General features: G+C 33.9%; 1 protein-coding gene across 3 annotated transcripts in view; it reads left to right on the top strand.

The window, feature by feature from the left end:
• LOC124449811 (serine/threonine-protein kinase/endoribonuclease IRE1-like) overlaps nt 1-15,903 on the top strand; it is a 97,793-nt gene extending 81,890 nt beyond the window's left edge. For 2 of the 3 annotated variants that reach the window (XM_047000718.1, XM_047000717.1), the window contains 5 exons: nt 2,722-2,784; nt 6,327-6,604; nt 7,634-7,691; nt 8,296-8,426; nt 9,074-9,112. In XM_047000718.1, the coding sequence (XP_046856674.1) occupies nt 2,722-2,784; nt 6,327-6,604; nt 7,634-7,691; nt 8,296-8,426; nt 9,074-9,100 (557 nt within the window). In that variant the 3' untranslated portion in view covers nt 9,101-9,112. Of the gene's footprint in view, nt 1-2,721; nt 2,785-6,326; nt 6,605-7,633; nt 7,692-8,295; nt 8,427-9,073; nt 9,208-10,006; nt 10,123-15,526 lie in introns of those variants that run through there. The other variant, XM_047000716.1, reaches the window with a different exon arrangement.
• The last annotated feature ends 969 nt before the right edge of the window (nt 15,904-16,872 follow it).

The following is a 16,872-nucleotide window of genomic DNA, read 5'->3' as shown; positions in this document are numbered from 1 at the left end:
TATAGAGGTTCAGGAAAAAGTTCTAGAAATTCAAAAACAATCGTTAGGTCCTAATCATGTTTATGTTGCTAATTCTTTAAACAATCTTGGTTTGGTGTTTGAAAAAACTGGAAACTACGTCAAAGCTATAGAGGTTCACGAAAAAGCTCTAGAAATTCGAAAACAATCGTTAGGTCCAAATAATTATTTTGTTGCCGAGTCTTTAAACAATGTTGGTTTGGTGTTTTATAAGACTGGAAACTACGACAAAGCTAAAGAGGTTCACGAAAAATCTTTAGAAATTCGAAAACAATCGTTAGGTCCAAATCATGTTGATGTCGCTGAGTCTTTAAACAATCTTGGTTTGGTGTTTTATAAAACTGGAAACTACGACAAAGCTATAGAGGCTCACGAAAAAGCTCTAGAAATTCGAAAACAATTGTTAGGTCCAAATCATGTCGCTGTTGCTCAGTCTTTAAACAATCTTGGTTTGGTGTTTTATAAAATTGGAAACTACGACAAAGCTAAAGAGGTTCACAGAAAAGCTCTAGAAATTCGAAAACAATCGTTAGGTCCAAATCATGTTGATGTTGCTAATTCTTTAAACAATCTTGGTTTGATGTTTTATAAAACTGGAAACTACGACAAAGCTATAGAGGTTCACGAAAAAGCTCTAGAAATTCGAAAACAATTGTTAGGTCCAAATCATGTCGCTGTTGCTCAGTCTTTAAACAATCTTGGTTTGGTGTTTAATAAAATTGGAAACTACGACAAAGCTAAAGAGGTTCACAGAAAAGCTCTAGAAATTCGAAAACAATCGCTAGGTCCAAATAATGTTTATGTCGCTGCGTCTTTAAACAATGTTGGTAATGTGCTTGAAAAAACTGGAAACTACGACAAAGCTAAAGAGCTTCACGAAAAAGTTCTGGAAAATCAAAAACAATCTTTAGGTAAGAATATATACAAATTTCATGATACATAAAAGATAAAAGTTTCTCCGGATTTAAGTGATTTTTATTGAGCTTTCGACACGTTGCTATAAATTTAAATCCCAGAGTTAAGTGGTTCATTGACATACAAATTGTTTCATGTGAGGACTGGGTTATTCATTTTGGTTGTAGACAAACAAAAGAGCCAAAGCAATAATCAAAACGCAGTTGGGATTCATATTTACATTAATCAACCAAAAGAATAATTCAAAAATCTACATATAAACTTAAAACATATACATAAAACCCACTCTAAAGAACAGTGAGATGGAAATAAATTAGGATGATTTTAAAACAGACATATTTCAGCATGCTTATGCCATTTTCAGTGTATTACTCTTTACAGTAAGAAAATATTATGTCATTTATACATCTCGCAGATATTATATTACAGGAGTGAAAGTAGAAATTTTATTACAAGTTAAAATTCGACCTATAATGTATTTGTTTGCTGAGATCTAGTTTTATCAAGTTTGCTTAGTATAAAGCATAAATATATGGTTTAAGCCATAAAGATAACAAAAGCTCGGCAAAACATGTGTCTACATATTGTCAAATCGTGGTCTGTATGAAATATTTATTTGCTATTTTGCTACTAATAAATTATTGAAACTACATTGACATAGCGTGACTGACATTGATACCAAACATTATTATAGCAATTCCAGTCATTATGTTTCCTGCAGGATTTTTCCCTAACTTTATAAAGGTGTTGCATGATTTTCAATTCATCATTTGCATTTGTTTTTACTAATTCAAAATATTATAGCGATCACTTCTTTTTATTCCTCGCGCTCATTATTTCATAACTGAAAAACTTACGACGACGAGTTGATTGTTTAATGAATATATAGCCCGAGATAGAAGTAAACAAGACACATATCGCGATAAAATTTCTATGTTTGACCGATCTTTCTTAATTGCCTCGACTCCGCATGGAAAGGCAGCCTTCTCCACAAATTGAGTGATTCGGCAAAGATTTCATATACATTAAAGGAAAGAATCGTCAGCGAGAAATGAATTCGAACTTCGAAGTAGCTATTAACTTAAGCAACCATTCATTTGCTCTGTTTAGGAATTCGATTTTCTATGCTTTTGGGTGCTTGCATATTCTTTAGAAAACTTTTGAATATATATAAATACTGTGTATGACGATAATGTATGATTAAAATAATTCCAAACTTTTCTTTTAACTCCACCAGTAATTAAACAACAACGCTAAAAAATGTGTTAATTTCGTTTATTGACAGGTTGTATAAAATTGCATAATGTTGTAATAGTTTCTTTGTCCTCAAAACAGACAGTCAACAGCAACGGACTTTAACAGCTTTTTCTTATAATTTCTAAGATACTCGACAGAGATTGGCGACAATAGTTCGTTAACACTTATCAATATCTGAATTCATTACAACGCCCTTAACCAAATGTGAGGTCTTTACGGAGAAATATCGGACTGAAGTTATTTGTACTGACCAAGACCCTTAAGGCGAGGTTTGTGTTAAAAACAGAGGTCCGAGATTTCTCAATAAAGACCGAGCAGGCGAGGTTAATAAAAAGTCAATTAGCTATATGTATATGACACTTTGGAGCAAAACTAAATGAAATTTATAGATTTAAAAAGCTACTTTCCAAAACTTTCCAATTTATTTGTGTTATTTCTTTTCGAGTGCTAGCTGTATATTCATTTTTACTTGTTGTCAAAATAGAAATACTCAGCTTTTGTGGATAACGCTGTTTAAAATATTGTTCGTAGAAGTCACAAGTGGTGATGATGCTAATGCTAAAGATTCTCCTGGTGTTGAAAATGCAAAACAAGGTATGCCTTTCAATTCGATTTTATTTTATATATATTGCATAACCTAAGCATATTTTTTTGTATTGTATCACAATTCAAGTCATTTGATTGATATTTATGTGTTTTTATGAAGATTTACATTATTTCATAATATGCAAGATGTAGTTATACAGTGTTGCACTTTCGGACTCTAAACGTTCGTTTGTTACGTATGTTCAATACTGTATCAGTGACTTAAATTTTCCTTTTGCGAACGACAAATGATTTAAATGTACTGTATACCAGGCGGCAGTGCTCAGCACAACTTGACAAGTCTTTATTAATCTCAATAAATCCTGCGTAACAGCAAAGTGGCGCCACTCTTTTTATAAAGTACTTAAATTGACTACATTTCATAAGTTCCATTGAAGAAAAAGGATTATAATAAATTAACTAAAACCTTTTAAACAAATGTTGACATAATGTACACCATACAGATCAGACCCTGTCCAGGTTAGACCATCTGTTTTAAAATTGCTCGTGTTTGATTACATTAATTACTATTTTCTTTGTTAGAGTACAGGAGATTAGTCTGAGTATAACTTTTTTCTAGTTATAACTTATGTTTTTTGCTCCTGGCTTACAGCAAGTTGACACAATTAAAAAACATCACCAAGTCCTAGTTCTGATAAAAGTTTCCTTCAAATACAGTCTTCAATCAACCTTTTATATTAACAAATGTTATGACATATATGAGTTTTTTTCTACACATGTCTAAGCAACACTTAATGGTAACATTTGCTGCTGGTTTAATCTGTTTTAACGATGACAGTTAATCTTTTCACTTCACAATTTTTACTTGAAGCACATTATCAGTCAGTTGAAATTAAGATGAGACATGAGGTGATAATGACATCATGCAATCTATTTTTTTTAAAGTAACCTTTATTTGTATTCTGGTTGTTTAATCATAAAAACTTCTCAGCAAACTATCCTTTTGATATATTGTCATGCTTCACGTTTGCACCAACATGCATAAACTACCTAGCTAATGACATTGAAAATTATGCAAAAACGGCCACCATCAAATCGACTTTCTCAATACACTTCAATAAATAAGAATTCCTGTTCATTGTAAGTAAAATACCTCAAAATCATATAGAAAATTAGCAAATTTAACGATGCGAATTCTCAAAGTTCCACAATAAAAAAGAAGGCTATTTACAGTTTTCATTATAACAAATGTAGCATTAAATTTCACATTTATTAAACGATCTTCTACATTCTAAATTTAGAGAAAATTACAATTTTTTTTGAGCTCTCTCCTTGCTAAGTATACTGGAGATTAACTCTTCAGTGTAAACACCGTTCAAATGTCCACAAAGATCATTTTCTCGCTTAGAATTAAATTTTGAATACTTTTTACTTAGAATTGTTGAAAGTTGCATGGAGCATAAAAGTTTGTATATCTGTTTTTTCTACGAGAAAATTTACCAAAATGGCAAAACATAAAACAACGACTTTATTCATTGATTTCAATAAATTACTCCCACTGATCTTAAATAAATAAGTGTAATTACTTGAAGAACTATATTAGAAGACCAAGTGAGTCCAAAAATCTCATTTATGAGTCAAACTGTGTCTTAATTGATTATTGTCAAATGGCTTGATGACCTTCATTAAAAAGTGCACGTGAATCAGTTCGAGCCACTTACGACTTAAGCCACCAGATTGAGCAAGAATAACGCTGCTGCTAAAATATCGCTTACATAACTCTATGGCTGTATCATGTTTTCTCAGATATTGTAGCACGGACCAATGTATAGAGGGCCGAAACTAGAACTTTTAGTTTGGTGGGGGAGGGTGTTCAATAACGCTGGTACTGAAATATCGCTTACAGAACTCAATGGCTGTATCATGCTTTCTCAGATATTGTAGCACGGACCAATGTATAGAGGGCCGAAACTAGAACTTTTAGTTTGGTGGGGGAGGGGGTGTTCAATAACGCTGGTACTGAAATATCGCTTACAGAACTCAATGGCTGTATCATGCTTTCTCAGATATTGTAGCACGGACCACTGAATAGAGGGCCGAAACTAGAACTTTTAGTAGGGTGGGGGAGGGGGTGTTCAATCACGCTGCTACTGAAATATCGCTTACAGTATTCAATGGCTGTATCATGCTTTCTCAGATATTATAGCACGGACCACTGAATAGAGGTCCGAAACTAGAACTTTTATTGGGGTGGGGGAGGGGGTGTTCAATAACGCTGCTGCTGAAATATCGCTTACAGAACTCAACGGCTGTATCTTGCTTTCTCAGATATTGTAGCACGGACCACTGAATAGATGGCCGAAACTTGAACTTTTAGTGGGGTTGGGGGGAAGGTGTTCATTAACGCTGCTGCTGAAATATCGCTTACAGTACTCAATGGCTGTATCATGTTTTCTCAGATATTGTAGCACGGACCACTAAATAGAGGTCCGAAACTAGAACTTTTAGTGAGGTGGGGGAGGGGGTGTTCATTAACGCTGCTGCTGAAATATCACTTACAGTACTCAATGGCTGTATCATGCTTTCTAAGAGATTTTAGCACGGACCCTGAAGTGAGGGCCGAAACTAAAACTTTTCGTGGGGTGGGGGAGGGGTGTTTAATAACGCCGCTACTGAAATATCGCTTACAGAACTCAATAGCTGTATCATGTTTTCTCAGATATTGTAGCACTGACCACTGTACAGAGGGCCGAAACTATAACGCTTAGTTGGGTGGAGGAGGGGTGTTTTTATATCTTCAGTTGTGGTCGACTGATTCCTTGTAAAGGCAACGTAGTCTACATTAAACATAATTCAAATAGACAAATTGATCAATAAATAGACAGGCAGATAGATAGATATAAAATTAATCTGAAAATTTTATGTGAAAGCATGAAAATGATTTGCTCAATTCCTCTCTTTAGTTCTATTTATAATAGAGCTCCAAAGGAGCCTTGTATTGTACAAGAAAGTTGTTTAAATCATTAAAAGGTGATTGTGGTAGCCAAAGATAATTAAAACGTTCTGCATCATATATAAAATGCATCCAAATACAAAAACGATGTTACAGCATTTGAAGCCAGAAATTCGATCAATTGCTTGCATCTTTCGTGTTGCTTATCTTGTCAATATAGTATACTTTAACGCTACAACATCATGATTTCTTTTACATGTTTCGAAAACAGACAAGAATTTTATCAAATAGACTAAAAGATATGATAAGAATTTAAATCGCTTACTTCTCTCGTGGGGTTACTTTTTGATTGTTGGGTAATTTTCCACAGCCAAGATGTTATTACGGTTTGATCATAATTGATGACGAGACTTCGCGTTTTTCGTGAGAAAGAGCTCATTTCTACCAATGAAAACATTGCAAAAATCATACGGTCTGTGTTATCGTAAAATATTTATATAGGGTAAGAGTTTCCCAGGCTCTGTATCACTCCCTGCATCCTCGTCCGGTGCGATGTGTATTGACTTTACGTTTGCATTTTTCTTCTGATGATGTGTACTAAATCGGTGTTTCTTTACATGTTTTTTACTACATTTAGCTGATCTTAGATACACGGAACTAACAACAGAGGAAATCGAGAAAATTGGTCAGAAAGTTGGAACTGATTGGAATATACTGGGTGGTCTTCTAGAAATACCTTTTGAGCAACGTGATGAAATTACTGTTGACGACACAATTTATCCAAATCCCTCCGCAAGAGCTAAAGCGATTTTAGTCATTTTTAATGAAGGAAAGAAATTTGATCGATATGTATTGAAGATATGCCTTAAAGAAATAAAGCTTGATTTGGATGAAATTTTGTCTCCCACCAATCAGGTATATTTAATTAATATTATTTATTTACTCGCTTCTTGTTTTTAGACCAGTTACCGTTCTTTTCTGGAAAATCTGTCTTAAGTCTACTGTACTTCTAACAGTAGACTTTTAGAAAGATTTTCTCGAAAACAACGGAAGTTTAGTGAGTATGAACTCGAGAACCGTGAAACGGTTATGCTAAAGAATTTCTAAAAACTTTTCATTGAATTTTTCTTAATTTGGGATGGTCAACAATAAAATAGTAGACTACTTAAACGAAAAATGTTACCAAATTCGCAATTTTAAAAATTACACGCAAATTCAGATGTGGTAATATAATATAAGTTGGAAGTTAAGTAGTCTACATTTTTAAATATCTATTTTAATATCCATTATGTGGCTATCATCGTTTGTACCCTCTGATTGGTTGCATTATGATCATATGATTTTCATTTGGAGCAGATATGACAATCACTATGCATACTTGTACAATGCTTTTGAGTTTCATTGTTAATATCATTAAAATTTTTCTCAAACATAACGGAAGGCAATTCCATGAAATGTGTTGAGTAGCGAGCAGCATATACTGCTAACAACTTATATTACCTCGAAAAAATAGAAACAAGCTCAATCTGGATAAAATAGGACACCAAAAAAAAGGATAAAGCTCCTACACAGCAGTCAAAGCAATCAACGTTCTTCAAACAGTTAAAAATACGCTCCTAAAATCTGATTCAGACACGTACGAACTTGAAAAATAGTTATGATCAGATAATGTATTCCAGATAATGTATGCACGGAAAACGTTGTTTCTTTAAGGCAATTTAAACGGCGCGACATTAAAAATATCAACACCTCACTGGAAGTTCATCACCTCACGTGAATATCAACACCTCACGTGTTGAATATCAACACCTCACGTGTTAGTATAGTAGTAAGAAATTTACTTAGTAGTAGTTTGATATTAATAAAGTTAGTATTAGTTATAAATTTATTTCATTTATCTGGTGAATTGTGAATGTAGCTACATTTCAATGATCGATGTTTTAGTTTGATGGTAAAAGTCAAGCTTTTAAAAGAATAAAGTCATTTTCATCTTTGAATAAAGGTATGAAATTAACAATTATTGTTGCTTATAACGTTATGTCCTTTGCTAACCTCACGTATAGTAAAAGTCTGTGCTTGACATGCATAAAACATGATAGAAAGCACACTGTTTTATTCATTAAAAAAGCGGAATTAATGGTAATTAAAATAGTGGTTCTCATTTCTACAGTGGTAAAAAATCATGTGGGCTTAATAAAATTTTTAAAATCTATAAAAAGTTATGGTACATAAGAGTTTTAGTGTCACCACTAGCGCAGTAATTTACTGCGGCGATATTCATGTATGCATGCTTTGTTGTGTTTATATCCTATGAAATAATTTGTTTTATGCGAATTATGGCATTCATACGTGAATATGTGCTGACATTCCCACCCGCATTTATTGCAGCTAACGAAACAACAATTGATATTTTATTGTATTGAGATATGTGTGTTTATGTGTGACCCGGCCATTTCGTAAAATGTAACTTCACTGAACTAAAAAAGCAAGTGAGTCAAAAAGCGCATTCATTGAATTTAAGCCTACTGCGTAAAGGTGAGCATATTCTGGAAACAGTGAAATGGAATCGAAGGAGTTGAAGAATGTTAGTGTTATAAATTTTTTAGATACAAAGGCAGTGTCCTGTGAACTGGAAAAACTGGTCACTTCTGGTGGTGGCAATTTAATGATGGAGGACGTTATCTTTGATATTGGTCCTGGCTGTTTGGAAGACAGTACAATGATTAAGTTGGTCAAGGTTAGCAATCCAAGCTACATCAAAAGCTTGCTCGACTTGGAACTTTTTCAAAGTAACATATGTCATCTGCAATGTTTTCCTAACGGCCTACGTTTCTTAAAACCTGCTCAATTGCAACTTAATATCAATGGGGAGAGAGGATTCTCAGAATTAGCGTTGGAAAAGGTTGTTGCTCTTTATGGATCCTATTCGAATGATAAGCAAAAAGTTGAATGGCAACAGGTGGAAGACATTGATTTGAATAAATCAAGGATTTTGTTGAACATTTACAAGTTTTCTTGGTACAGCTTCATTACCGCTTCTCTTTCACGTATTCCTCGTATTTTATGTCATCTCAACCATTTTTTTCAAGTCTATGCCTATGTACTCCATCGAAGATCATCAAAAACTGGAAAATTAGATATTAAAGTAGTCTTTGTCAGCTCTTTCGTGCGTAAAAAGTTTGTGGGATTTCCAGTGTTGAAATTGGCCAATGATTGTGAAGACTTCCATGAAAATAATGATTATGATAAAAACACGAATAAAATCAACACTGATCGATATTATAAAATACAGCTAAAATTTGATGGAAAGGAGCTTGGCTCATACACTTTTAAAATAGATATTTCAAAGCTTGATAACGATGGTTTTGTTGTTGATCACTTTAGTGGAATTCAAGTAAATTTTCCTGCTAAAGGATATTTGGACGTGACTGAACTTGACTCCCAAAAAAGAGAAAAAGTTTTGAAGTGGAAACTGAATGTCGAAGAAAAGAACTCAACTGAATCGATGATTAATAACGGTATGAGAACTTGTCTTGTATAATATTTGTCTTCTCCGTGCACTTAATAAGCCCTTGCATGCACTAAAAGTTTTCATATGGCCATGTACAACTTGTAATCTGACATTTCTGGATTTATTATTTTTGTGTTCAATCAAACTTTACAAATAGCTTTATTATAAAGACGAAATACGTTGCCATTAAGAGACGGATATTGTGGCAAGAGTGTCTTGTCCATATGCAGTTTATAAGAGATTTGACTTGTCTCCAATCCCTGTGTCCTTGGTAGCACAAAAAGTCGAGCCAGTGAATATTATAAAAAAATTGGAATGATAGCTCTAATACAAAAGCCATATGATTGAATAAAGCCGATTTGGCAGCTATAAAGCCTAATTTTGTTAATATAAAACACGTTTGTGTTATGTTCATGGAAAAGTTTTCACAATTCATATGTTGAGTGAATTTTTGTCCTGAACACTGAGAAAAACAATGTTTTGCAACACTTTTTCTTTCGGCTTCGCTTTTTGCTTTCATAAAGAAGGCAGCATAGTTAGCCTTCCAAAAATACAGCTCCCAATGGTGCAAGCTTAAATCTCGTGTGATCACATGTTTTTTATGTACGTATAACCGCGTCAGAATTTATGTACTGATTTTCTGATGACGGGTTCGCAATCTACATTGGTAGAAAATTCAAATTTCAAATAAAAATTAAAAACTTGACTTGTATTTGTTATATATCTAATACTGCTAGATGCTTTTCATTAGGAATACATCCTAAATTTTTAATTACAATTACACGCTCAAGTGTTAATTATTATAGATAAGGATGATGATGACAAAAAACAGTAAAAGAAAGGAAATGAAACGTCAGATTTGTCAGAACAAAAGCGTCTGCTTTTGATGTTTCACATATGGATGCGGATGAAGCAAGAGAAGGTGAGAACAAAATTTTTTCGTACGATCTTAAGTGTTTGCTATACTGTAAATGCCAAGGAACATATATATTCAATGACAGGCGAAATGCTACAGCTTTCGTCGATTTCTGAAACCTTAATGTTACAAAAATTTAAAACAACACGACATTTCACTAGACAGTTCACGTGACTTGTTACAAGACAGACTTATACACTACCATGTTCTTTGATTATAAATTTCATAAAAATCGTTTCTAATGATAATTCATAATATTGCCAAGGAGTTTTCTTGAACTGACTAAGGCTCATATTGTTGCCTCTTAAGTAGTTTGGTAATGCATTCCTGATTCTAAGGCATCTCCTTAAATATGACTTTTGAAATGTGCTTTTTTTACAACGAGTTGTAACACAACACGATCGCATTTTTTTCTGGCTGCGAAGGTGAACATTCATATTTTCAGCTCTGCCCGACTTATTTCTTTCAAAAATATACAATCGCTTTCAAAATAAACCAGGCGAACAGAACTGAATATTTGACTAAATAGCTTCTCCTAAATAGCTTGGTAGTATTACCATAGACACTGGGTATTTTTGGCGAGCTTGTCATCGTGCGCTGAACATGTGATGACAGATCAAAAAGTCAATTTTTGTCGATATATTTCTGAAGTAAGCCCTTCTGATTTTATTTCAGATGTCCCTGGTTTTGCCTGAAGTGTGTTTAAAATCATAGCCGTATTTTTAGTTTTTATAATAGTATATTTACTTTTTAGTCTTTTGAGTTCGATATAAACAGGGACGAAATTTATGGGGAACTAACCCCAAAATGTTAACGTTGCAGGGCAACGATTGAATTTGCAGGGCTAATTACAAAACTAAACACTAGGATACGTGCGAACAGTTATCCACATAATTTGAAAATATAGTTCAGTTTTATTTAAGCTGGATTTGCACTTCATGGGTAAGAACGGAAAACGGTAAACGGTAAACGGTGCGCATCAAGGAAACTTTCCGTTTATAAATTTCCTCTTGTTTTGGCGGACATTTTAAAAGCAGATATGCATCATCATCCCTAAACTTAGAACAAAAACATTAATGATGCTTTTGCTGTTGAGACGAATGCAACCGCAAAAGCAGGAAACAAAGTAAAAAGGAGAGTTATACCTTCTTGTAGAAGAAACGAGACTAATAGACAGGGAATACTATATCAAATACTTCAGGTTGTCCGTATCGCAATTCGAAGAACTTTTACAGCTTGTTGCTCCAAAAATTACCAAGTGTAGTGAATTACCATCGCTCTTTTGTTTGCTTTTAAGAAGTGTTTGTAAGTAATATTATTGAAGTTTTTATATCTTAAGTGTAAACACTATACTATATTTTTACATCAGTAAACACAAACACTAAGGTAAACTTTTGTTGATTTAAATTGATTGAAGCTTTTTAGTAGTTAATGTTTGTATAGTTTATTTTACGAACAAGGAAAGTCAAGGATGAATGGTAAGTAATAGCAATTATTTAAACAAAAAACCCGAAATCAACAAATGTGTAAATGTGATAGGTATTTATTGTGATTATAACAGAAAATTCTAAAGTTATTAAGAACAAGAGAAAACGGCCGTATCGGTAAAAAATTAAGTGTTCTGCATGTAATAAAGAAATGTTCAATTATAATTTTTCTAAACATAATAATTCCACTTGCAAAGGAAAGGGCAAAATTATCAACATCGTTGATCCGTCACAAAAAAGACTCGCATTTGCGTCGTGCAATGTAAGTTAAAATTTGTTTTGAAATTCATAAAAGTACAGTAACAAAGGACTTGTTTTATAAAGTTTGTTTTAAAATAATGTTTAGAAAAGTACGACGTCTTTAGAGTCAAGCAGCACCAGCCTTAACGAGATAAATGAAACAGCTGTCGTTGTGTATGAAGAAAAAAACAAAGAGGAGTTGGAGTTATGTGCTGTTTCAGAAAATCCGTTTACTATTGAAGACAAGTCGTCTGGTACACATGAAATAGCAGAATTTGAGGCAATGGTAGATAATAATATAAACGAAGAAGTTGAACTTTGTGTGGCTATTGAAGAGCCATTATTTGTTGACGACGACATTTCTGTTAACATTCACGCAGCGAGATGTGGAGCAGTAGAAAATAGTTGTTTGCTGAGTGATGATAGTTCAAATGAAGAGGTAGACGTTAAGATTAAATCATGTAATACTTATTTCATTGGACTTTTGATTGTTCAGAATAAAAAATACAAATCTTTTTTAATACGAATCTTTCAATTGTCATTTATTCATCTGTTAAAAGCAGATTTTTGTATTTAATTTACTGGATGTGTCCTTTTTACAATGTCTTTATACGTTTAGGCTGCACAAAGTGAAAAGTCATCAAACTGTGATTCAGATAACCAAGAAGATATTACATGGATCACTTGTGCAGGACAGTTAAGAGTTCTATCACAACTTTTTCATCAGTGTGAGAATATTCTTAATGAAGTGATAATAGATGATGATAGACACGTAAACGCGAAGTGCTTTTTAGAAAAAGTGAAGCACATAGCAAAAATAGAAGATTTGTCTGTGAAACTGGTAAAAAATTGTTCAATTGTCATCAACAAAGCACAGCGAGATGAAATTGAAATTGGTTGCCTAGTTTTAGAGGAAAGCACAAAATTACTTCTCGTGATCCAAGCGAAAGGCCACGAGATATGAATTACGATCAAAGAAAGTTTCTCATGCAACAAGGACCCTGTCAACCTAGATTGAAGTCTTTTCCTGTATCAAACAAAAGCCAAAAATAAAACTAACAAATTTAATGCATCCTGGTACGACTCTTTCCCTCATCTTGAGTACAGCCAGAAGGAAAATAAAGCATATTGCTTTGTATGCTCATTATTTCCAAGTTGGCCAGGACGAGAAAAAAGTGATCCAGCATAGATAAATGGTGTAAGATCATGGAAGAAAATGAGGAGCGTTGGTGCAAACAAGAAAGAAAAACTTCATAAACACTTCAGTAGCAAGTCCCATGAAGCTGCTCTGGCTGATTTTGTTCGTTTCTAAATAACATCTGGCCATATTGATGTGATGATGAATGCGAAAATGAAGGAAGTATTGATCAAGAGAAAGCAGATGAAGGAAAGAACAAGGAAACTATGTTGATTCTACTTGATGTGGCTCGCACTCTGGCAAGGCAGTCATTGGCATTCAGAGGAGGAAGCGATGAAAAGGACGGAAATTTCATTCAGATTGTAAATCTTCTCTCAAGACATTGTCCTGTTCTCAAGCTGTGGCTGGATGATCAGCACCTCAGGCCATACAGTAGAACATATACAAGCTCAGAGGCACAAAATGAGATGCTTCATTTGCTGGCTCAATCTGTGAGGGATGAAATTCGAACTGAAATTAAGTCAGCCGGTGTATACAGACACTACACCTGATACATCGAATCAAAACAAGCTTATCGTTGCTGTAAGATATGTCAACCAGATGAGCATTCCATGCGAGAGACTGGTTCAAATGAAAGAGACCCTTGATAAAACTGGTGCTGAAACGGCTAAAGATATCATAAAATCTTTAATGGAAATGAAATCGATATAGATATGCTTGCATTTCAAACATACGATTTCACAACATCAATGTCTGGACGACTAAATGGTGCTGAAAAAGTGTTGCAAGAAATTTTAAAACGACAAGTGCCTTACATCCCTTGCCAAGGACATCGGTCTAATACATTCAACGAGCATTGTTGAAAACATAGCTCAATAATTACATCAATGCACGACGTTCTAGAAGACGTATATATGTTTTTTAGCAAAAGCACAAAAAGAAATAAAATTAAAGAAGAAAGTTGCAAAGATTTTGAAAACAATTTAAAGTTTCGAAACTTGTTAATGACGAGATGGGTTTACAATTCTGAGTCCATTAATGCTGTCTGGAGAAGTTATGAGGTAATACCAAATGCTATTGTGAAAGTTATTAATGCTCGAGATGTAGAATCAAAAGTAAAAGCTAAAGGCGATGGAATAAAAAGAAATTTCTTAGTTTCTACTTTTTGCTCTTATGTTCATGCGAATCATAATGACAAAAACCAAAATCCTAACCAAACAACTGCAGGAGGAGGAGCTAAATATAATAGATGCACTTAACCTGATTGATGCTACAGTAAAAAACCTTAGACAAACTCAAAGTGACGAGAACAGATTAGACTAGGAGATAGAGGCAATGGTTGCATTTGGAGCCAAAGTAGGAATAGACGTAATGGCAGAATACACTCGTCATCATCGATCAAGAGAGCCACCCAAACGAAATGGCGAGCATTCCGAAATAACAGCAGAAATATCATTTAAAGATTTCTACCGAAAGGAAATGTACTTGGTTCTAGACTCACTTATTACCGAGTATACCAATAACATTAAAGATTGCATCCACAAAATAAAACCTCTTGGAGAGAGCTTACAGCTGCCGCTAGAAAGGTCGATGGCTGAAACAGTTAATGAAATGTGTCGTCTTTTTCCACCGGCGGTAAAAGATGTTGATGCAGAAATACTGCTGTCTGTGTTGGAAATTTTCAATATTATTGTGTCATCACAACTTAAATCAGAACCCAAATCCCTTCAAGACGTTGCGTTATTTATTTTAAAACACAAAAACGTCTTTCCAACGGTGTGCAAGGCGTATCAACTATTGCTGACCGCTCCAGTGTCCGTGGCAATTGATGAAATGTGTTTCAGCAAGCTTAAGTTGTCAAAAACTGCCTGAGATCCACAATGAAAGATACGCGATTAAATGACTTAATCGTTCCTGCATGTGAAAAAGATCTTACGGACAATGTTGACTTAAATATTATTTTAAAAAATTGGGCAACTGCAAAGATGCGAAAACTGCCATTAAAGATTTAATAGTACGCTAAAAAATATGTAGTGTAAGTACTGTCCCATATGATCTGCAGAGCATCTTGTGTCCTTGCAGGAAATTTCATCCCCAGCCCCCCCCATTAAAAAGGTGCTAGTTTCGCCCCTGGTTATAAACCAATGCTTCGCAGATTTCTGGGAACAGATAGCAACGACATTACTTTAGCAATTTTATTTTCTGCAAAGTTTTATAAAAGCTGGACAATTTCCTTCTTGTATGAATTAGCTGCAAAACTTGCATTTGGATTTGCATTCTGCAGAGTTCAAATGCCTAGACTTTCTCTTAATGGAAGATTCCTTCAATTTTTTTGTTACATAACGATTTACTTCGAATTGATTGACTTCTTGCAAAAGTGCGAAGTTTTCATACTTTCCACGTTTTTTTGTCTTCACTTTTAATGTTATCCCCTTTCGCGTATTTGATTTTGTAACGGTAAAGAAAAAGTTAAAGGGCTTATGTTCTAATTTTTTGTGATAGCAACTTACATTTTTAATATTTACCATTTTTTCTTTTTCTACAGAGAGTTTGAACAATAAATAGCTATAACGAAGGACAGTTTCAACACGGACATTGTGTAATAAATTTATAATAGCTACAAACAAACTGAAAACATTTAAAACTGTAACTGTCTTTCAATTCTGAAATATTTTTAACTTATAAAATTAGCGGATGATTTTTTGGATTTAAATTGAAATGTACAATTTAGTGTGACAAAATATTTAGCGTATTTTTTAACGTTATTGATTTGCGAAATGTTCGGTATCTTGAAAATAGTCTATCTTTTACAATTTTAGCAATATTTCACAGTCCAGTTTTAAAAATTGTAGATAATAATAACCATCATAACGACGAAAGTAAAACAAAGGGGAATGAAACGGCAAATTTCTCAGAGCAAAACAAGTTTGTTTTTGATATTTCACATAAGGATGTGGATAAGCTAAAGCAAGGTAAGACAAAATTCTTTGAGTGTTGTAGTGTTCTTGACTCTGTTTGGTTCGCATTGACTTGTTTCAATTTGTGAGAACAAGTCGCATACGGTTATACAGTTTTGGAACTGCATTGTAGAGTAACCAGAGTTCTCAAACTGTTACAAGAAAAGTAGTTTTGTAAATAATTCATGTGGTTCATTACTCACGACACAGCTGGTACTTGTTTGTGAGAATTTAATATTTCAAATTGCTTTTTTTATATTATTTGTGATTGTTTTACAGAATTAGTATGTATTTTCTGATTTTTAGGTGATCTAAGTAGCTTTCGTAGAAATGCTGTGGAGAAATTTATAACTGCAGATGGTGGTGTTGTACAATTGGATGACATTGAGCTGACTATTGATACAAATTGTGTAGCTGAACCAACGATGATAAAGTTGATTAAAGAGAAAGGTGGTGTTTCTTTCTGGAATATGCCGCTGCATTTGAACAACGAAAAATACCTGAAAGTTCTTTGTTCTCTGAAATGTCTTCCAAAGGGCATAATATTTCACAGTCCTGCTATTTTGAGCGTACGTGTTCATGAGACCGCATTGGTTGTGGAGAAAACTTACGTTTTTTGTGGCTCGTACATGGACGAGGTAGAGTCCATTACTTGGAACATAACAAGTGATGTCAACTTTGATGTCGTAAGAAACTTGATCATCATAAATATTCCAGAAAGTGCTCTCTACATTTACCTTACTGGAAAGTCTTTGGACGAACATCGAGTCCTCAGTCATTTGAATCATTCTTTCAAGTGCCGTGTTTTTGTATTTCATCGAAGGTTGCCACAGTTAGAAAACAAAGTATTTGATCTATCTGTCGTATTCATCAGTGAATACACGAGAAACGATAGACAGTTTACTGATCATTTGGAAGGGGGCTACACTAAAGG

Source organism: Xenia sp. Carnegie-2017, unplaced genomic scaffold, assembly GCF_021976095.1.
Source record: "Xenia sp. Carnegie-2017 unplaced genomic scaffold, XeniaSp_v1 HiC_scaffold_23, whole genome shotgun sequence".
NCBI lineage: Eukaryota > Metazoa > Cnidaria > Anthozoa > Malacalcyonacea > Xeniidae > Xenia > Xenia sp. Carnegie-2017.
This window is presented reverse-complemented; position numbering and strand designations above follow the sequence as displayed.